The 22,638-nt window shown below is 34.7% G+C and overlaps 1 protein-coding gene across 3 annotated transcripts in view; it reads right to left on the reverse strand.

Moving 5' to 3' along the window:
• Positions 1 to 22,014, reverse strand: part of LOC114092629 (rho GTPase-activating protein 29) — a 60,821-nt gene extending 38,807 nt beyond the window's left edge. The window contains exons 1-3 of one of the 3 annotated variants that reach the window (XM_027935199.2): positions 21,869 to 22,014; positions 13,671 to 13,907; positions 144 to 278 (exon numbers count right to left, since the gene is read on the reverse strand). In XM_027935199.2, the coding sequence (XP_027791000.1) occupies positions 144 to 278; positions 13,671 to 13,875 (340 nt within the window). In that variant the 5' untranslated portion in view covers positions 13,876 to 13,907; positions 21,869 to 22,014. Of the gene's footprint in view, positions 1 to 143; positions 279 to 13,670; positions 13,908 to 21,456; positions 21,476 to 21,647; positions 21,665 to 21,868 lie in introns of those variants that run through there. The other 2 variants (XM_071618071.1, XM_071618070.1) reach the window with 2 other exon arrangements.
• Positions 22,015 to 22,638: the final 624 nt, after the last annotated feature.

Raw genomic sequence — 22,638 nt, forward strand, 5'->3', positions numbered from 1 at the left:
TTAAATATCCAAGTATGCATAACTCTTTATTGATACACCTCATACAAATGCCATCAGAGGAAATGGTTATACAGTCATTATGAAACAGAATGTCTCACTGGAGACTTTTTGCCCAAGCTACCCTTTTAACATATCATCCTTACCTTTCACTTTTGCAGTAAGCATTTCTGCAGCATTTTGAAGATCGACAGAATTGAGGTTCTGATGCTTATTCATTACAGACTTTAAAACATGGAGAAGCTCATCCAGACGTATATGAATGACTTCTTTAAAACAGTCTTAAAAAGGGGAAAAAAAAATTTGTTTCCAAAGAAAAGTTCTGGAAATCTAAGCTACAATAGATCACATGAAACACATTTCAAGTGAAAGGCATTAGAAAGCATTCCACAATTGTTGCCTACTACACATTCACTTCTAATTCTACTACTGCAATTATGTTATCTTTAGAAAATTCTTGGTCATTTTAATTCATTAAGGATTTCAAAGACTTTCACAATTATGGTCAATTTAGCACTACCCTTTTCAGTTTTCTCAGTCTACATATACTCTTCAGATTTTCCTTGAAACAACCATATAAGGTATTTCCTGTCTACAGTTTTTACTATCATATATTTAATATATGTGGTAACTACATTAAAAGTCCTAAAAAGTTTGATGTTTACATAACTAATGTTTAAAAATACATGTTCAGTTTCTACATTAGAGTTAATTCTTTCTATTAAGGAATTATCAGTTATTGGAAACAGAAACTCTCAGGCTATATGTAAGGACCATCATTTGACCTGCATATTAAAAAAAACCTGCAATATAAATTATATACGATCTAATGCATCGATCTTTTAATAAATTTTTTGTGCTTTTTAGAAAAATGTAATTAGTTGCTAATGATGACAAATTGGGTGAACTATTTTAAATTTTCCAGATTTCTGCCTACTCTAAAAAAAGCAAGATTGGATTAAACCAGGCCTGCTATCTTCCTCAGCAGCTGGAGCGAAGCAATGCTACCCTCTTAGATGTGCACATTTCCCAGGACCCACTAGTCTAATCCTAGCCTCCTGTGCTATACCACCCCTGCCAGAGGGATGCAGATAAGAGTTTTATAACCCCCTAAAAATAAGTGATCATATAATTTATCACCCAAACCAAAATACTTAGTAAGTAAAAAGGAGGATGCTCCTCATAATCATGCTAGCATAATAGGCATATTGTGTGGATTATCATTCCAGGCAAACCAGTATGTATTATCAACCTACCTTTAGGACTCTGAATAATTTTCAGAAGTTTGAAAAAATAACCATCTTAAACATAGTATGATTCTCCTTTCCTTGACCTTACATAGTATTAGCATTTAATAATGGTTAATATTTATTTAAATGCTCAGTTTGTGCTAGGCACACTTAAAAATGCTTAAAAGATATATTGTCCCATTTAATGTTCATGACCTTATTAGCTATCAATTCTCCATTGTACAGATGAGAGAACTGAGGGTCACCTAAGTTTACCAAACTGTGGAGCCAGAATTTAAAGTCAACATATATAATTCCAGAATATATGCTCTTAATGTTATACTGCCTTCCTACTGAAATAGTTCAGCTTAAAAACCGAAAATAATTTTTAAAATGTAGTATGATAATTAAATGTATATTTATGTTTTCAGAAATGTTGAAAGATAATCACTAAACAAATTATTCATTTTACAGAAATGTTGGAAGATACCAGAATGAAAAGCTATCTATAACATAAAAAATAAAAATATTTCAACATAATCCATAAAATATTCCATTTATTAAGAGCACTATCAAGAGTGAAACAAATGCGAAGAACAAGAGGAGCAATGGGTGAAGGTGCCAGGAAAACAAAATAAAGAGCTGGGCATATCAGGGCAAAGAGTATTCAGAGAGAAGAAAAAAAGAGTGGTCCACATAGTACTAGAAGCAAGAGAGAAAACAGGGCCTTCCAGGAAAAAATCTGATTCATTCATCTATCAAATTTTATTGACAGGGGAAAATTAAAAAAAAAAACAAAACATGAGATTAAGTATTAGCTTAATTAACTCTAGAAGTAAGTAGATTAAATAAGTAAGACTAAAGGCAAAGGAAATACTCTTGAGTACTGTACTCCAATTGAAATTTTTTCAATGGGAATTTGGGTTTATAACTGGCACCATTATACATGTACACTAGAACTGAACAAATGAATAAATGGATAACATGGTGGGAGCCAGACATCTCATCTCACTGTTACAGTGGAATTTAGAAATAAACAGGAGGAGGAAACTATAATTTTCCAGGTTGTGATGGATTAAAGTTGGAAACTTCAGTAAGAACTGATGTTTGACTTGATATAAATAGTTACACATAGGATATTTATGGATATGTATATATGGACACGTGGATCAGCACAGACATATGTATTTCTCTGCTGTCAACCAAGAGAGTCTATAAACAAATGCCACCCCAGTAGCAACAAGCATAACTAGCACAAAGGTCTTGGTTCCTGAACCATTCTCCAATAAAAGGAATCAGAACTCCTTTAAGAAATGACTAATTGTAGGACAGGGGCACGAAATATACAAGTTGAGTCAAAAGCATCATATAGTGCCAGAAAGTAAGGAAGCAGGAGGGAACAAAGAGAAGAGAGTATGGAGAAGTATCAGGGAACAAAATCTATCAAATTATGCTATGTCCATGTACAAATATACCACAATGAATCCTGCTTATATGTATAATTATAATGTACTAATTGAAATAATAATAATATTAGTAGAGTCAGCAGATCAGGAGAAGGAGGAGGGGAGGGGAAGTGAGGGTACTGGGGAATAATAGGGATCAATGATGTTATGTGCATATACAAATATGGCATAATGAATCCCCACTATTATGCAAAGTTATAATGCATCAATAAAAAACTTTAAAAAGTGAAGAGGGTATGTCAAAGGTGTACAAAAGTCAACTGAAAAGGTTCCTTCTGTCCAAAGCTATAACAACTGGAGGAATAAATAGTACTGACTTTATACCTAAAGTATAAAAAAAATCCATACATTCATATTAATATAAATGAATGAACAGATTAGTAAATGGAGAAGAAACAAACCTCTTGTGTACAAGAATACTAAATACTTTATGTAGACACTTTGCCCTCAGAGAGGTATGCATAGTGATTTCTTCCAAAGAGTACAATATGCATGGGAGGATAAAAGCAATAATTTCACTGTGTAGAAGTTGACAAACACCACATAAGACAGTTAATCAAGGTTAACAACAATGATAAATCATGTTGGTAGCAAGTACCCTTGAGATGATGGGATGAAAAAAACACTGTACATCTGTAATCTCTCTTCCAGTATTTCACAACCTCAGACTAATCATGAGAACATCAGAAAATTCTAACCAAAGGGCATGCAACATAGTATATAGCCAGTACTCCTTGAAACTTTCCTCACCAAAAATGAGGAAAGTCTGAGAAACTTAAGAGACAGGGAGAACTTAAGGAGACATGACCATTAAATGTACTGTAATAGGATTCTAGAAGACAAAAAAGGGCATTTGGGGAAATCTATAAAATCTGAATAAACTATGGACTTTGTTCAACAATAAGGTAGCATTATTACTGGTTACTGTCAAATATTGGTTCATTAATTCTTACGAAGTTAAAGCAAACTGGACATAGGATTATATGGAAACTCCATATACTGTCTCAATTTTTCTGTGTATCTAAAACTGTTCTAAAAAGCAAAGTCTGTTTTAAAAATGAAATAAAAGCCAGTCAGAGATTTTAGGAATTTTATGTACAGCTGGCATTTTCTCCATAAACCTAATTTTAAAAAATAATTTATAATTTTTAATCCTTAGGACAAATATGAACATACAACTTAATGAACTATATTAATTAAATAAACAATGGTTTGATAATTGTGGGTGTTAAGTTTACTTAGTTAAGCCAATATAGCATAGTGGTTAAAAAGGATAGCCTTTGGAACCAGACTCCCTGACTTCAAATTCTACCTCCATGGCTGAGAAACTTGGGCAAGTTACTTAATCTCTCTGTGCCTACTTTCCTTGCCTATAAAGAGAAGACAAAGAGGGTCACTTCATAGAGTTGTGAGATTAAATGAGTTAAAACACATAAAGCACTTAGAACAGTTGCTGGAACATAGTAAGCCCTCTATAAATATTTGCAGTTCCTATTATCTTAAGCAACAGAAGATATAGGTTATAAAGGCTGGATTCTGAAACAGAATCCAGTAGCACTGAAATAAAACAAACTTCTGGGAAAATAATACAACTTGATAGTTGTAAGGAAAAACTGTAAAACACTCCAGACTTCCTATGTTATCCCAGTTTTGCACAAGTCTCTTCTTTATACTATGAAGCTAGTCTATGCTAATACTTCTGGATACTTACCAAAACCAAGATTGAGTGATGAGCATCACAGAGAATTGTACTACATTCTTTTTGAAACCTAATCTATGGTAGTGCAATAGTATAGATGCTAAATATTCCCCAAAGGCCCATACTGGTTCTCAGCATGGCACTATTGAAAAGTGGTGAAATCTTTAGAAGGAAGGGCCTGATCACTGGGGATATGTCCTTAAAGGAGACTTTGAGACCCGAGTCCATTCCATTTCTCTTCTCCTCTTGTTCTGTAGCTCGATTTGTTCTACCATATAAGTCTTCTTAAAAATTACTGCAAAACACTCCAATAACTGTCAGCAAAAATACCAAATTGAAATTCCATTTTTTCCTACAATCATGTGCTGCCTCTCCACAGGCCCCAAACCATGGGGGTGTTAATTGATAATGAACTGTAAACCAAAATAAATTTTTCTTTATATATATATATATATATATATATATATATATATATATATATAAAAATATAAATATATACACACATATATATACATATACACATACACACATATATATATCTTATGTATTTTTATATCTTATGTAATGACCCAAAGCTGATTAATAATCTCAAAGAGAAAAAAGCTAGTCATTTCTAATATTCACAATAAAATCAACAGATATTAATATACTTGAGAAATATTCAAGAATATATTGTTGTATTTTGAAATCTCAGGGCAAAAAGAGCTTTATTTTAAATGATTGTCAACAACCACCACCAATTAGTATAGGCTATTAAGGAAGAACTACAAAATACTAATGACCTAAATGTCTAAATAAACTAGGGTCATAAATTCTGGCCTTCTCAGAGTCAAGGAAATCAAATATACGGACATTCACATATTTCAAAATTATTAAATATTTTTAAATTGTCTCAGTTTTCATTTCTAATATAGTAGGTAATATGTAATAGATACAAAATACACAAGTGAAAACTCTTTGGAATCCTCAGTAATTTTTTTAACAGATGTCATGAGAATCCCTGCTATAAGTTTTCTTAAAAAATTACTGCAAAACAGTCCAATAACTGCAGCAAAAAATAGCAAATTGAAATTCCGTTTTTCCCTACAAGAAGTCATTATAAAGATATTGAAGTTGGTCCAAAGCAACTTACTAAAAAATAATAACTAAGTTATTTAGAAACATTTCAGAAAGACAAATAAATTGCACTACAGATAATTCGAATTTCTATGATTAAACATATTTCTGAAGCCTATAAATCAACGGCAATGAATATGTCAACTAAATAAAATGTTAATCACAGAATCATAAACTTTTCTATATATTTGGGCAGAAGGGTTGACTACTAGGACATGAGTATACCCTGGTAAATTTCACCTGGGACTTCATAAATTAGCAAGCCCTCAACCATTTGTGCCATAAAAAGTTAAAAGAAGAAAAAAAAGGTTCCATTTTCCCCACAGAATAAAATTACCTCAAATTATCTTTAAAGAAGCAAAAAGCTGGGGCTGCAGTTGTGGCTCAGCAGTAGAACGCTCACTTACCGCGTGAGGGGCCCTGGGTTTGATCCTCAGCACCATATAAAAATAAAATAAAGGTATTGTATCCAACTATAACTAAAAAGTAAAATATTAAAAAAAGAAGAAGCAAAAAGCCTCTAACTAAAAATATGACTTTTAAAAAAAGTTTTAAGGAGTTTAAATAGTTTGTTCATCAAAAGTAAATATCCCCTGCCCTGCCACCACAAAATAAAACAAAGCAGTCACACAAGGAAAGCAAAAGCAGTAACTGTTCTTTCCCAATACTGAATAAAGTGTGCTTGGTGTTAGAAAACAAAAGATTGATTAAGAAATCTCGGTTCCAATCCTTGATCTACCACTGCCTTGAAATGATTATAAATAAAACTCTTGGCTTCTCTAATCTTAGATTCATTAATAGTAAGAGAGAATTGATAAGAATACCTGTTTAATTTTTATAAGGTTGCTGTGAATACCAAATAAATTAATAGAGATGAAATTGTTTATAGTCTTAATATACAAATAATGATTATTACTAATAAATCTATAAGCCATTCAAACTAAGTATCTTTGAAAACAGATGTGTCTCAGGTACAATGAGCAACAAACATATTTATAGGTAAGTCTCAATGTTTTAGTTAATGAAAAAGAAACATTAAAGTTCCAATTTCATTTTACATGTGAAATCTAAATAAGTTACTTGGAAATAGTCATTACACATATACCTTATAAAAATACTTCTATGCCTGTCAACTTATAGTATTTAATTTTGTTCTATAACTAATACAGGATAATTTTTAAAGTCACAGTAGCCACACTGTAAATGTAATAAAGTTTAATTAATTCTACAAAAGTATTATAGATGTGAATACAAGAAAATCCAACCAAAGTCTTAACACCAATTATCTAGAAGAGTAAAAAAGTATCTACTACCCCTGTAATATGGTAACCTGACTTTTAATTATTGCTTTGCCTATTTGTGCCATTTATTTTCTGCTTCATGCAGCTTATCAAGTGAAAACAGATCAGTCAGCTCTATTTTGGGGTTCTCATGCATTAACACAATACCACACTGTTTATATTGCAAACATTTCATGGAAATGCTTAAGTAAATAAATTTTAAAAACCACTGTGTTTTCCTTTATTTTAAAAAATTGACAATAATCTTAAAATCAGTCTTGTTAATTCAGCTCAACCTAACTAGGGAGAGCAATGAAAAGAACAAGGAGGAAAAAAGCATCAGAACTCATCACTAGGAAACTCCTATGTTTTGCTATAATAACTTTTGAATTTATAGAAAATGAAACTCTAGGAATAGTAGCTTTATCTACTTACCTGTGGACTGTAAAAACAATAACTGGTGACACTTCAAAACACTTGCTCTAAACTAAATCCAGTGATGTAGATACTGTTATCTCTTTTTAACAGATGTAGAAACCCAGGCACAAAGATTAGAGCTAACTAGCAAGTAGGAGAAATGAAGATTACAACCTCAGGTATTCTGGCTCTAAAGTTTGTGTTCTTACTCACTGTAATACATTGCCACATGGCTAAAGAAGTTAAAGCTTAATGACAAGATATTCTGCAGATTTGATTTAACAGGCTTTAACTTCCAATAACTATGACAGTTGTTACTATGTATAGTAATAAATTATGTAAACCATTCTAGGCAAGTACAGAAGAGTACTACAATCTCCTATGAACTGGTAGAGGTGTAATAAATGAGCTACCTGTATTTCATACTTCACTCTTCAAAGATTCATTTCATCTCTTTTTGTCTCTAAGTCATAACCTAATAACATTCACATTCATTTCTCCTAAGTGATACCTGTTAGAAATCACTTAGAAAGAGGATGACTTCTAGAAGACAGCACAACATATGGGACTAGCAATTTAATTTTCCTAATATCCCACAAAACTTGTGGCACACTGTGAGGCTAAAATTAAATCAGTGAGGTAAAATTAACACACACTGAAATTTGTCTGGGAAAAAAAATTACCTAACTTACTGTACATTCACAGGGGAGTGGAGGTAGTTGGTTAATATACAAGACAAGTAATTAAAAGTGCAAATTCATGCAGAATCTCTCATAGCAGAACAGCTAATGGTATTAAGCTTTTCATTTAACTCCTACTATTCAATAAAATTTGCTTTCAAAAGTTAACATACTTCTTCTTATTACAGTTCTATAAAATCTAGGATCTAAAATTCATCAGAAGCTATCATTATAAAATAAATTATGGGTTTACAAACTAAAATAAGCTCTTAAAATTAGAAGGCACTTTTAAAAATTTATGAACTTAACTAATTTATCTGAAACTGATGATAAATTTTTATCTTCCATTCTTGCCTATTTAAAAGACAAACCAAAACCAAATAACAAAGCAGAAAAATAAGGCACATAATTATAACAGTAAACTTTCACTAAAATCCATTTTAAAATACCATTACATAATCAAAACGAAAAACCTATAAGAAGTATTAGACTGTTTTTCTCCATCTCACATTTTATAATGGCACTTAATGCTTTCAAGCAATGAGTAGCAAAAAAATGAGGTATTTTGCCCTATTCCTTCAAGCCTAATTAAAAAGACTTGCACCTTTAAAATTCACAGATTTTGGACCTCCTTGAATGACACTATATCTGGAAATGGGAAGATATGTCACAAAGGTATACTTTTAAACTACTGAATAAGCTAGAAGTACATTTATAAATCTGTTATTTGAAATTCAGAAGACATTATTCCTCAGGGAACAACCATAAACCTGAATTAGTACTTACACTGCACATACATTAAATCTACAGTATTATAATTAAACAGAAGGTATTTATGCATGGGTGAATACCTTCAGTGCTTTCATATAAGATATAGACTTATCCCTGTAATTATTCATAATGTACCTTAATAACAATGGATAGAGATATAAAACTTCAAATTCTATATCTGCTACATGTATAAGACTACAGGGCAATCTTACCCTGCACATAGTAGTGGAAAGAGAATCACCAAACTACTTATCCTATCAAAGTAAGAGTGGAGTAATTTCATAGTCTTCAGATCTCTCACAGATAGCTATCATGGGAAAATTTGTGAAAAATTTTCATCAGAAAAGTCATAAAAACATTCTAGAGCCTGAGGAGAAAAGAGGATACCCTATAATATGCATTTCATAATTTGAAAAGAAGTATTTAGCTAATGTTTTTCACTTTCAAACTGAAAAGTATTCAAAATGATATATAATCTCCAAGTTGAATCAAATTCTAATTTACAAAATTATAAGGCTGACAGAACTTGGTCCAAGTAACTTATTCTTAACAAATGATTAAATGACTTAAGATATATTCCAAAGCAGTAGCAGAACTAGGTCTAGAAGCTGGATAATATGATTCTCTGGGAGAGTTTTTCCTGCTATCCTTTACTACCAATTAACCACTAAATAACCTAGCTAGAAAAATTTTTTAAAATATTTTTTTAGTTGTAGATGGACATAATATCTTTATTTTTTTATGTGGTGCTGAGGATCAAACCCAGTACCTTCCACATACAAGGCGAGCACTCTACCACTGAGCCACAACCCCAGCCTCCCTAGCTAGAAAATTATCTGCTGGTTCAAATAAAAAAGGGAATGAAAGTTACACACTCCAAAACCAACCCAAGGAAGGGGATTCCAAATGGACTTTTGTTTCTATTGTAAAAAACTTAAACATTTACTAATTGTTATCAAACAACTTTTCTAGGTTTTTAAAAATGCTACAGAAATTAAAAAATATATTTATAGTGCAAGAACTCATCTCAGTAGTCTCCATAATTATAAAAACCAAATGTCTACATCAGCACTATCCAACAGAAATTTTTGAGAGAACGGAAATTTTCTGTATCTTTACTCTTTAATATGGTAACCACGAGCAACATGTACTACTGAGCATGTAAAAGGTGGCTACTATAACTGAGAAGTTTTTTACTTTAATTAAATTTAAACAGTCATGTATACCTAATGGCTACCATATCAGACAGTGCAAATTTAGATAATCCCTACAACGTACAGAATTAGCTAGTGAAATAATGAAAACTGAGCAGTGCTTTTATAGAGTGCCTGCCATGTAAGGCAGGTGCAATCGCTTGGAAAGAATATACCATTCTGTATTAACGACCTCTGGGACCCCAAATAAGGCCAATATTTATCAACAAAAAGAAGCTGACGAAGATCATACAATCTTAGTTATACATCTCATTGGGAAAATGTGGCTAAAAGTACTCACCTTTATGGGTACCAAATTAATAAATTTCTTTGCATATGAATTTATCACATAAAATGAAAAGCACCACGTACAAGATTCAGTATCCCTTATCTAAAATTCTTGGAACCAGAAATATTTTAGATTTTGGAATTTTTCAGGTTTTGGAATATTTGCACAGAGTTTAACAGTTCAGCATTCCTAGTCTGAAAATTCAAAATGCTCTACAATCAGAAACTTTTTTTTTTCCTACTGCCATGGTACTCAAAAAAGTTTTGCATTTTAAGATTTTTGGGTAGGGAATGATCATTTCTATGACTCACTTGGGTAAATGAAAATATGACCATAAACCAATAAAAAAGATGCTTATCTAAGTCTAGCCTCAACAGTAGGATTAAACACCTGAGGCAATAGTCAAGTGAATTTGCACATCACTGCCTCATTATAATTAAACTATACATTAAAAAGGGTATTCTGACTAGACCAAAAGGTGACTTGTCTATCCACATTTTTTATTTTTCAAGGCTAACTTTTCAATTCTTTAGCAGCTAACAGATATGAATTAAAAGGTAATAAACAATGCCAGAAATCGGAAGGCAAAAGACAAAGTACTGGCAAAGTTGCTGGCAAAATACTGACAAGGTTCCTTTACTCCAAAAGAACAATGAAACAGCTCTTTGCTGTCTGGCCACCGTTTATTGCTGTAGTGGTAACTACAGAAGTCCAGGAATAGTTCTCAATTCACATGTTTCAAGTCTATAGAAATATAGGTAATAATATGACCTAAAAGAGTTATAGCATTTTAAACATTTTAACTGCTTGCTTGAAGACTACATGTGATCCTTATAATAACTCTATTAAGTAAATAAGAAATAGTCTGATACTCCAAGAAGCTGAAAATCACTCTCAGGCTTAAACACAAGCATATTATTATAAAGCATTCTCCTCATCTTTTATAATGAGATTCATTTATATATTTATATATACTTCCTTGCTTAAGGAAAACAAAACAAAAAGGTTCCAGCCACTCAAATTAACTAAATAGTAATTTTCAGATTTGGGTAATAATCTTCCAAAGACAGATAAAACAAATTCTTATTAAATTCAAAATTCATATTGACAGGGGATACATGTATCTTTCAAAATGCCTGAAAAACCAAGCATTAAAATCAATCTTTTTAAAAAATTAATTTATAAGCTTTTCAATTATTAGTGACACATCTGTTATTTAAGTTAAAGTACTGGTATGCTTATTATTAAAAGGATAATGTCCATACAAATTTTTAAACTTAAACTTCAATGAATAAATTTGTTTCCCTATATATCCTTTTATCTGAAGGGGTAGTCTCCTTCTGTATCTTATTACTATTTTTTTCTTTTTTCATGTGGATTGGCTTCCAATCCTCTTCTTTCCTATTCTCTGAATTGTCTACTCATAAATTAAAACTCATAATTTTTTTTTTTGCCAATAAGGAGTGGTTCACTTTGTTTTAAATTACCACCATTTAAAATCTGTTAAACAAGGCGTATCTATGTAAAATGGGGATTTTAAAGGGTATAAAACTCCTAAGGAAAATAAACAACAAACAGAAATCCTAACTAAAAATCTTATTTATATTATTAAAAATGTACTTCCATTGATACATTAAATAACATCATGTTTTACCCTAAATTGAGGTAAATGATTTGTCAGTAAATATATCATTTTAAATTTCACCTTAAAAATTAACCCACTAACGAACTGTACGACAAAGAGAATAAAATTTACTGTTTACAAACTTAAAAATAAATTTTAAATAAATAATCCAGTTAAGAACAAATCTTTATTACAAAACTATGATCTTTAAAAAAAATGGCAGACGTATCATTTCAATAAGGAATTTGTTACTAGTATAATCCTTAATATATTTAGGATATTTTCCATAACAAGTTACCTTTACCACAATGTAATCATCCATTTTAGACTTCAAAATCAACCTATTGAAATTAATAGGAGTGTGAGCAACTTCTAATAATATTTACATACTCTGGAGCCAGGTGCAAAGACATGCCTGTAATCCCCAAGGAGCCCTGGCAAGAGGATTTCAAGTTCAAAGTTTAGTGAGGCAACTTAGTGAAGCCCTAAGAAACTTAGTGAGACCCTATCTCAAAATAAATAATAGAAGAAAAATGGGGGAGGGGGGACTGGAAATGTGACTCAGTGGTTCAGTGCCCCTGGTTTCAATCTCTGGTACCCCGGAAAAAAACCCAATATAAAAACCATATATATATTTATGTATTTTTAACATAATCTCAAAAGAATTATATATGACTGTTGCTTTAAGGAAAATTCAAAAACTAAAATTCTGAGACTTTGGGACTGGGGAGGTTGTTCAGTGGTAGAGTACTTACCTTACATGCATGAAGCCCTGGGCTCAAGCCTCAATGCCAGAAAAAAATAATTTTTTATTTTTTTGGAGGCTTCAGTTCTAGTTCAGTTATTTGGGGAACTTCAACTTGAACATTATAATTAGGTTAGAAATATACTCTTAAATTTAGTATAAGCATGAGATGTGGTTTTAGATTCTGGTTGTCAAAATGCATATCAGAAAATAACCATTTAACATAAATGATTTGTTGAAATCTCACACATTTCTATGAAGGCCCAGGAAGTGTCATATAAATACAATAAAAGTGAAGTGTAATCTTCACTTTCTATAACATAACGAACATGAAAATGAACTGCTACTTATCACGAAAGAACAGGAGCTGTCTCAACTATTTATTATCACTGACATCAAATTTAGATATTAAATAAACACTAAAAGAAGACTTAGGTACTAAGATGAAGTCAGGGACATATAATTCTTTATTTCTAACTAGACAAATTCTGTGATTATCCCTTAATCTAAGAAGAGATTACAAATCAGCAAAACAAAATTAAGTTTGAATATTGGGGAAGAAAATTCATTCAAATACAGTCATTTAAAAGTTGCCAACAATGTGGAAAGCTGAATTAAGGCCAAAGCATCAAAAATCTACATTGTAAACATTAGTTTGCTTATTAAAGACCAATCAATGTGCTGTACTGTCTTTAACAAGAAGGTTTAGATTCCAACGGTCTCAAATTATCCTGGACCAAACTGAGAGAAACCAAAGACTTATTTTTCCTTTTTGGTACTCTTATTTCCCCACCCTTACCAAAATTATTATATACTGCATCATTGTTTATTTTTCAAATTTTCTTTTGCTTCTGTTCATTTTTTCCTCATTATTCTTATTGGTGCATTACATTTGTACATAGTGGTGGGATTTGTAGTTACATATCCATACATGCACATAACAATATAGTTTGGCCAATATCATTCCCCAACTGCACAATTATTTGGCTAGAAAATGGTTCATTTACATTGTAAACATCAAACATTTAGAGGTATGATTAAAATAACTAAAGCAGAATAATAACCTGTTTCTACCACTGTGTACACACTTATCTGTAGGGTGGCTGGCATTTAAAATTTTACAACCTATCCAGTAAGAATGCTAAGAGAAAACAGTTGACAAACCTGAAAAAATAGCTTCTTTCAAATATATTAACACATGGGAGAACTTCCTGATATCATTCACCAACTCCTTGATGTAGTCCGGATCAAAACTGGAGTTGGAACTTATGGACTTGAGCCCCATTTCAGAAGTTGTAACATCAGTAGAGAGTTGGCCTGATGCCCAAACACGTTTTTTCTTTGCCTTTTTCTGTTTGTGAGCAAGCATCCTCTCATTTAACAATCAGAAAAACTGAAATCCTTAAGGGGGCAAGAAACAAAAAAAAAAAAAAGAGAGAGAGAGAGAGAGAGAAACACAAATACTACATCAGCCAAGAAAACATATTAGAGTTTCACAAATTGCCCACAGTCCACCTTAGTCTCCTGTTTTCAATTTTAAAAACAAATGAATAAAACTCTGTACTATGAATAATAGCTTCCATTCATTAAGTGTCCATAATCCTGACAATGCCCAATATGCAAACTATCATTCTTTTCATTTCACAAGTGAGGAACCTGAGGTTTAGAGGTTTAAAAATATGTCTATGTTCTCAGCTGATAAATGATGAACTCTTGAGTTAAATCTAGATCTGCTTTAACTTCCTCTTAATTCCTAAGGTACATAATATTTTTAATTGTAAAAATTGTTCTGAAACATCACTTAGTAGGTCAAATCTTCCCTCTATAATATAACCTTCAAAAATAAAGATGAAATATGGACTCTGAAAAAGAAATGTTTTTAAAATCCTCTTCCATTATTTACTATATGCCCTTAGAAGCTGTTAATCATCTCTTCACTTTAGTATGCTTATTTATAAAATCAGAAAAACATCCTGACAACACCTACCTCAGAAGCTTATTTTACAGAATTAAATAAGACAGTAGTATGTAAGTATCCATTGAGCACATAAAAGTAGTTTAATTACAGTTATTTTTTCTAGTGATATATATACATGTACACATACACGCTGACATTCTGGGTTATTAAGTTTCATGAAGAACATTTTTTGTTGAAAAATAGTTCTAAGAATGTCCCCTAATTTGATGTATCCTGACTGTACAAATAAATGTCATGTTATCAGAGAAATATTTCTGGTAATTTAACAATGGAATAGTGAAAAGGCAATGTTTAGAATTATAAAAAAAAAAAAGATTTGAATCCTGGCTCCAGTGTTTTCCAGATGTGTGACTTATACAATTCATACTCAGGTTTGTGAGAAGATTAAAAGGCATCACAAAATTTAGAAATTTTTGTGTTAAAACATCTAATCCTAGCCCACTGGGACTCAAGAGAATCTTGAGGAATTTCTTCTTCATCCTTATTTTAACTTTCCAGAATAAAATCCCCAACTATTTTAAATTTCTTGAAATCAAAAAGGAAACAACTTGAGGAATTAGCCCAAGCATGATCATTAAAAGAGTTTTCAAATATTTTGTCTTAAATATTTGGACACTTTCAAAATGTAAAATGACTAAGGACTTCTATGAATTCACAGTACAAAGTTTTATGTAATGTTTTCATCATTTGTTAAAATACATTACTGTACCATGTACTATTACACCATGCCCAATTCCACTGATTTGGTTTCTCCCTGGGATTACAGTTCTCTAGTCTATCCCATTCTATTTCTGCCTCTCCCACACTAGTGAATTGTCATTTCTTGCCTGAGCTACTGCACTAATTTCCTAATGATCATTCCACAACCATTCTCGTCCCATTATAAATGTAGCGAGTAAACTTTTCAAACATAAATCTCATGGTGCCATTTCTCTGCTCAAACCTTCCAAAGGACAAGTGAAAAAATGTCGTACTCTGTGAGGCTCAAAGTGAGATGTGGTGGCTCTTGCCTGGTCCTGCAATGTTATCTGAAGTCACACTCCTGGCTCTCAACACTCCTGCCATAAACATCTCCTTTTCCTTCTAACAGTATTTGTGTACTTTCACCCACAGTATGAAACATCATGACCAGTATAGATACATTAGTATGTAATGTTGGTGTGTGGTATGTGTCAGATCTATTTGTCTTTCATAAAACAGATTCTAGCTAAGGATCTATGAGATATACTCAGATTTTTTTCATTCTATTCCATTTTATTTTTATAAATGCTGGTTGCAACTCGCTAAATTGTTTTTATACATGTAACGGGGGTCATGACATTATAGCTTAAAAAATACCTACTATTCACATCAGGGTCCAGTCTACATGCAGATCCATTTGCCTGCAATATTCCTTCTTCTCCTTCACTGACTCACTCTGATCTTACCCAAAGATCACTTCCTCAGAGAAACTTTCCTGCACTACTCCCATGGCCCCATAATCACCATCACCCAACTAGAACAGAAGCCCTAGAGATGATCTAGAGCATCCTACACTGTTCATCACTGCATTTACCACAGTCCAAATAGATAATTCAGATCTTACCATTTAGACTAGAATCTTAAGGAAATTAAGACCTTGTCTTGGTTGTTAATCATTTGTTCTCTGTTCGCAGCACAGTGCTTTACAAGAGAAAGGATGAACTACTCAAACTATTTGCAGAATGAATGGATATAAATTAATAAAGTTACAACTGACTTTAACAGACAACAAAATAACTAGGTTTTTGCAATATTTCAAACAGAAATAATTTTTCAAAAAAAAAATCCATCTCTTTTTTAAAAAAGGACATGAAGCTGAGTAAAGGCAAAATTACATAAAATTGAAATAAAAGTTATATTTCTATTCTGTTCCTTCTAATTATAGCTTTTTAAATTCCTTTATTCAATATTCTTTTGTTAATTCCAAATTATTTAAGAATAGAATTTTACACTTCAACTAGTTTCAAGTCTATCTAATATTAATCCTTAAATGTGTAATTTCTAAAATGAACCTAGGATGATTTTTTAGTAGTATAATTATACCTAGCTTTTGCCATCAACAGAAATAAACAAAACAAAAAATTCAAGTGCCTTGTTTGGGCAGCTCTTGTACAAATCACTAACTGAAGAGCTCTTAGCCCAACAAATCTTATCACTTTTGCAGTTTACTTAAAGTCATTGTTTACCTCTGGCAGCTTTTAAATTTAGTAAATTAGGCAACTGGTCACTGTTATTGGTAAACATGTTTATAAAAACTAAAGATATATCACAAGTTTCAAATAAAACGTCTCACCTGAGTAAAAAGAATGTACTTAAGTAACTGTGTCAAATCAGTAACCCAAAGTTGTAAAAAAAAAAAAAAATACTTGAAAATGTTTATACAAGACAGAGAAATATGTACTCTCTCTCCCCCTCCCATTCACACAAGGGGCACTAAAAAGGATTATATTCTACCTCTAGCCAATATTATGATTAATGTTCTAATTCTGTGTTTCTACTACTTTTCACATTTAAAACTGGGAAAGGGAAACATTAATATTACAACTGATAAAATGTTTAGAATACAAATATAAGCCAAGTTTTAATAACTGAACTATGACAAATAAAGTTTAGACAATATACACTTTTCCATGATCATTAATATACTACTTATAAGGTACTTTTCATTTTCCTTTATAACAAAGTGGATATTTCTAGTGAGAGGTGACATAAAATGTAGTTAATAATAGATTGCAGCTAGTAATTTAATTAAGTTGGGTGCTAATGCATGAAAAGTACTTAGCATAGCACCTGGTTCATCATGAAGACTCAATAACTGTTAGTCATCATTAGTTGCAGTGTTTTATTGTTTTTCCACACACTTAAGTAATAAATGTGACTTCACTACATCTGTAGATTGTGAGCAAGAAGCAATTCCAGAGATTTAACTGACTTCATGAAAACCTACTAAAAGCCTTCCAAGTGAAGTTTGAACTGTATAAACAGACAGTTGAACTCTAATTCTTATAACATTTCTTCCAACTCTGAACCATAGACATTAAAAACATACATTACCCACTTATCATAGAATTTTGTAGCAAGCAGAAAATCACCATGTAAAACTACTTTCTCTGTTTATTCTAAATTCTAAGTAATATAAATTAGAAATATGGACACAGGGTGGGAGTAGCTCAGTGGCAAAGTGCTTGCCTAGCATGTGGCAGGCCCTGGGTTGATCCCAAGCACTGAAAGTGGGTGGGGGGCAATGAAATAAATGAAGAAAGAAAGTTATATACAAACTTCCTGTCTCCCAAGTGGCTTTTCCAACACTTCAGTAACCTGTGTCAATCAATATCCCCTATTCCATGCACATACAACCCCAAAAATGCACATTATAGAAGTATTTTATTTAAGGTACTGGACTACTTGAAGTGTGAAATGAATTGTTCTCAAGTATCTGTATTTAATAGGACCCATTCTTACTATTTCCACTACAGGGAAAACTGTAGATGTTTCAGAAACCTGCTATTTTAGCACAATTTCTGATATGGTAAGAATCTATTTAAAGATGCTAAAAAAAAAAAAAAATCAGAAGAGTTCTGAAGGTCTTTAATTACATTTTTAAACGCACTCCCAAGTCTAGTGCAGTGGCACACACCTGCAATTCCAGCTACTTGAGAGGATGAGGCAGGAAGATGGCAACCTCCAAGACAGCCCCAGCAATTCAGCAAATTAAAAAAATAAAAAAGGCTGGAGCTCAGTGGTAAAATGCCCCTGGGTTAAATTTCCAGTAACATAGCAAAACAACAAAACACCCCCCCCCCCAAAAAAAAAGAACAGGGAGTGTTTTATCAATAACATGTAAACAATTTCCAAAGGAAGGCGTACAACACACATACACTTCATTCCTGTACAGTTTGAACCCAGCATGCTTAAAAAAGAGGAAGCTGCCCAGCCTCCCACGCCTCCAAAATGTCTAGCATTCCTGGCAGGCAAGGCTTGTCTCAGAGCAGCCAAAACTACCCAATGGCAAAGAGCACGTTCCCCATCCTGGACTTAAATACAGAAGGAAAGAGAGAGAACCACCATCACCACCACCACTCCAGCTTCTCCCCAAAGGCCTAGTAACAACAGACAAAAGACATGACAGACAAGAGACAGTCATGAAGACAGAAGGGAAGGAGTGCTTAGCTCTTGCCTTTCGCAGGTAAAATACTGTCCTCTGAAAAGGTAAGAGGCAAATTCCCTCCTGAGAAAGAATGTGAACAAATAAACAAAGGCACAGGTTCATCTGGCATTAGGGTTCAACCTTGAACCATCTCAGACTTGACCTCATCCCTTCAAAGAAAAAAAAAAATTAAATTGAAGCCATCAAACCTCAAAACCCATTCAAAATAGAATTGAGACAAAACCACTGAGCTTGAGGAGCCCACAAACAAAACACCCCTTATAAATTCAAAAGACAGAGGTGAGGAGAAAAACACACCACTGAAATCCTAAAACACCTCAAGGGGAGTGATGAGAGCCCAAGTGGAGTAAGAATTACAATCAGGGTTGGCAGGAGCGGGGCAGGGACAGAGGCAAGTCCACAGACTTAAGCCATCAAGAGCACACATTCTGGAACAAAGGCACTTGGGTTTAGTTCTTCACTCTTGACAATTACTAGTCAGTGTGCTTGTGCTGGTTTTTAACTTTAATTTGCCTATGTGAGAAATGAGTAAAAAAAAAACAAGGATCTGTTGCGACAACTAAAGGAGGCAGAACGTGTAACACTCTCACAAAATCAAGCAATTGGTGTGGTACATGCTATCAGTTTGCTTTTACTGTGGTCACCATCATCAGCTCCGAGCCGCGGCTTACCCTTCCCTAATACTTCTAAAAACATGTTAATTAGCTCCCACCTCTTCCTTTTAAAGGAAGACTGTAGGGGCTGGGAATGTAGTTCAGTGGTAGAGTGCTTGCCTAGTATGCTTGAAGCCCTGGTTCAACCTACAGCACCACAAAAAATAAAATATAAAGAGAAAGACTGTGACACTTGAAAACTTTCTCAGCAACACAACCTGAAACATTCTTCAAGAAAAATAAAATTCTTACCTAGCGAGGTATTATTGCAGAATATCTGCTCTATGAACAATATGGCTCATTTACTTATAACCATAATAATAAAAACAATAAATAAAGCGCATACCACCTTCCAAAAAAAAAAAAAAAAAAAGACCAGAATGTGCTCCTAACCTTCTTAAACCCCCTTGTTTTGTTACACACATAAATACGTCTTTATATGTGTGGCTCATTACCATGCTGGAAGAGAATACGAAATTAAAGTAAATGGCAAACAAAATAACCGTCAATGCTTCAAAGCAGAAACATCTAAGCTGGATCAATGATATCCTGGTATACATTAGAGATAATCAGCAATTCTGCACAGGAAGGACCCCTTATCTTCTGTGCTTATTAAAGTTACTCTTTACCTTTAAGCTCACACAAAAACATCACTTCTTTCAAAATGCCTTTTCATCCCCTCCAATGAAAATAATCATCCCTGTACTTTTCCATAGGGGATTGCTCATACTTCTATCAGGTAACCCACATTATGCCTTGGGCTCTAGTTTTTGGTTATTGTATACTGCCACTCAATAAACGGAAAGGTTCTACAGGGACTCTGTCTAGCATAAAGTGAGATCCTGCTAAATTTTCAGAGTGAATGCTGAAAAAAATTACCATGGACAGGAAGCAAAATCCTTCCAGGATACCTCCTGGGAATAATCTCTATTCAGCGGTAGTACTAACCCACTGGGACCAAGAACTCTTGTAAAAGCCCACATTCCTAGGTCAAGGGCTTTCACAGCTGGGAGGTGAAGGTGCTGATAACTGAGATGGTTGTTCTATTTTAGGGAGGTGGAGGGAGCTGGAGTGACCATACATTCACTGAATAGTGATTTCTTCATCTCAGCCAAAGTTCGGTATCCTGCCAACTTGGGGACTGAAACTTTTCTACCTGGGCTTATCTTGCTTTCTTCAAATTCACTCTTAAAAAAGTCTTATCAAAATCATGAGACCAGAGCTATATGTATTGTAAACCTAATGAGGCTTAAGTGTCACAGTTCCTCACTTGCACAGTTCTTACAATAAGGAAGCATTTCTAAGTAGGCATTTCTGGCAAAGTGCCTAAAGAAATCACTGGGGGGAAAAAAGGATCTAAATCTCTAAGATATACAACTATAATGTGCTGTGATTTATTTACTCATCCTAAATACTCACCTTCCATCTAATTTTGAATTCTTTTTCATGAAGAGAGAGACCCCTACTCCCAAAGTCAATAAGGAGGTGAAGTTAATCCAAAGAGGAAAAGATAGCTATAGAACAAAAAGCTGTCTGCTGTTTTGAAATGGTCTTGGAACATTCACAAAACACCTAATGCTCCTCCCTTCCTCCAGAAGATCCAAAGAACTCAGTGGATGTCAAAGATCCAAACAACTCAGAGTAGAATCCCATCCTGGGAGGAGTAGTAGTGAAAAAATGAGATAAATCTGGCACTTGTCTGACTCAAAGACAAGGAGAGTCGTGGTCCACTTGGTTTCCACAGAACCCAGACAGCCTCTGGAATACCCGATTTTTCATCACGGACGGGGTCCTGAAGACAACCAGGGCAACAAACTCAAAGGGACGTGCTCTCCCTGTAGTAGCTGCAATCTCCCAGCTTATCAATTCCTATTTTGCAAAGCACACGACTTGCCCTAGGGCCATGGTTGGGAAAAGGTGAATAGAAACAGAAGGGACAGTAACAAGGGAAGGGCAGAAAAGGGGTACGATAGAGATGCATCAGAGGGGGCACTCAGAAAGAAAGGGAAGGAGAGTGTTCCTGCACCTTTAGGCCCCCCCTCCCCACCAAAGTAGTAAACAACCAAGGCCTAGAAGAGGTGAAGTGTGTTAAGAAAAAGTAAATATGGAACACGGGGTGTGTTTCTTTACCTCAGCCTTCGTACTAGTCAGAATGAAATTCCAGGAAATGTCACCAAACTTCCAAAAAAAAAAAAAAAAAAAAAAAAAAATCCCACTGGGAAAGACGGACATGAAGACCCGAAAACCAAGAAGGAAAAGTAAAGTCCGCTCGCCAGTCTCGCCCGCGGTTCCCGCGGCGTAGCCCCACTCCGGCTGCTCACCGAGATCCGCAACGTTCCCACAGCGCCCGCTCGTGACGTCCCGCTCGTGGGCGCCCTCGCCCGGGATCGATACTCCGGGAGGACCCCGCCCCGCCCGCAGCCGCCTCGGCCCCGGGCCACCGCGTGGCCGCCCCGACCGCGGACAGCTACTGGCCGGCGGCCGGCTCCGCAGTCCCGAACCCGGTCCGGCGCCAGAGCGAGCACCGCCGTCCCACACTCACCGCGGCGCTCCATCCCGCGTCCCGGACGCGGACGCCCGTCCAACGCTCACGGCCGCCGCCGCCGCCGCCGAGGGCTGGAGCTCGCCGTCCCCATCCCCCACGCACGGCCCGCAGACGCCCGGCCAAGCCGCCGCCGCCCCTGCAGCCACCGCCACGACCGCGCTGGCCGCGGACGCACCGCCCCCGCCGCGCACCGCCCGCCCCCCGGAGTCCCACCATTGGCCGGCGCTCGTGGGGGCGGGGCCGGAGCGGGCAGCAGGTGGGGGTGACCGCTGGCTCGCGGGGCACAGGCTGTCAGCTGCGCGGCTGCCTCACCTAGTCCTCATGGTCCCGGGACGCAGGGGCTGCAGCTGGGAAACGGGACGAGTGAGAGAAAAATCACCTTTTGCACATTCCAGTAGGGAGCAAGTCTTCTGTCCTCGTTTAATTGGACATTTCTCAGGCGGACACTATAAATTCCTTCTCAGGACTCTTGTCCTCAACTTCTTTTATGGAACTACTTCTTCCCTCCTTTTGCCTTCTGAAACAAACATACATTTTGTGCCTAACTTTAAAACTTCCCCGCTTTTTCTTTCTTCAGCTGATTGTCATTTTCAAAAAACTACCTGAAAACATCAGCTATTAATGTACACACGGTAACTGGACACATTGAAATGCTCAATAAATACTAGTTGATTACATGTCGATTTAACCATGCAATTTCTTCGTACCATTAAATGCTTCTGATAAATGGGTCTCATTAGCATAGTGGGGGGAGAATGAACAACCAC

Source organism: Marmota flaviventris, chromosome 10, assembly GCF_047511675.1.
Source record: "Marmota flaviventris isolate mMarFla1 chromosome 10, mMarFla1.hap1, whole genome shotgun sequence".
NCBI classification, from domain to species: Eukaryota; Metazoa; Chordata; class Mammalia; order Rodentia; family Sciuridae; genus Marmota; species Marmota flaviventris.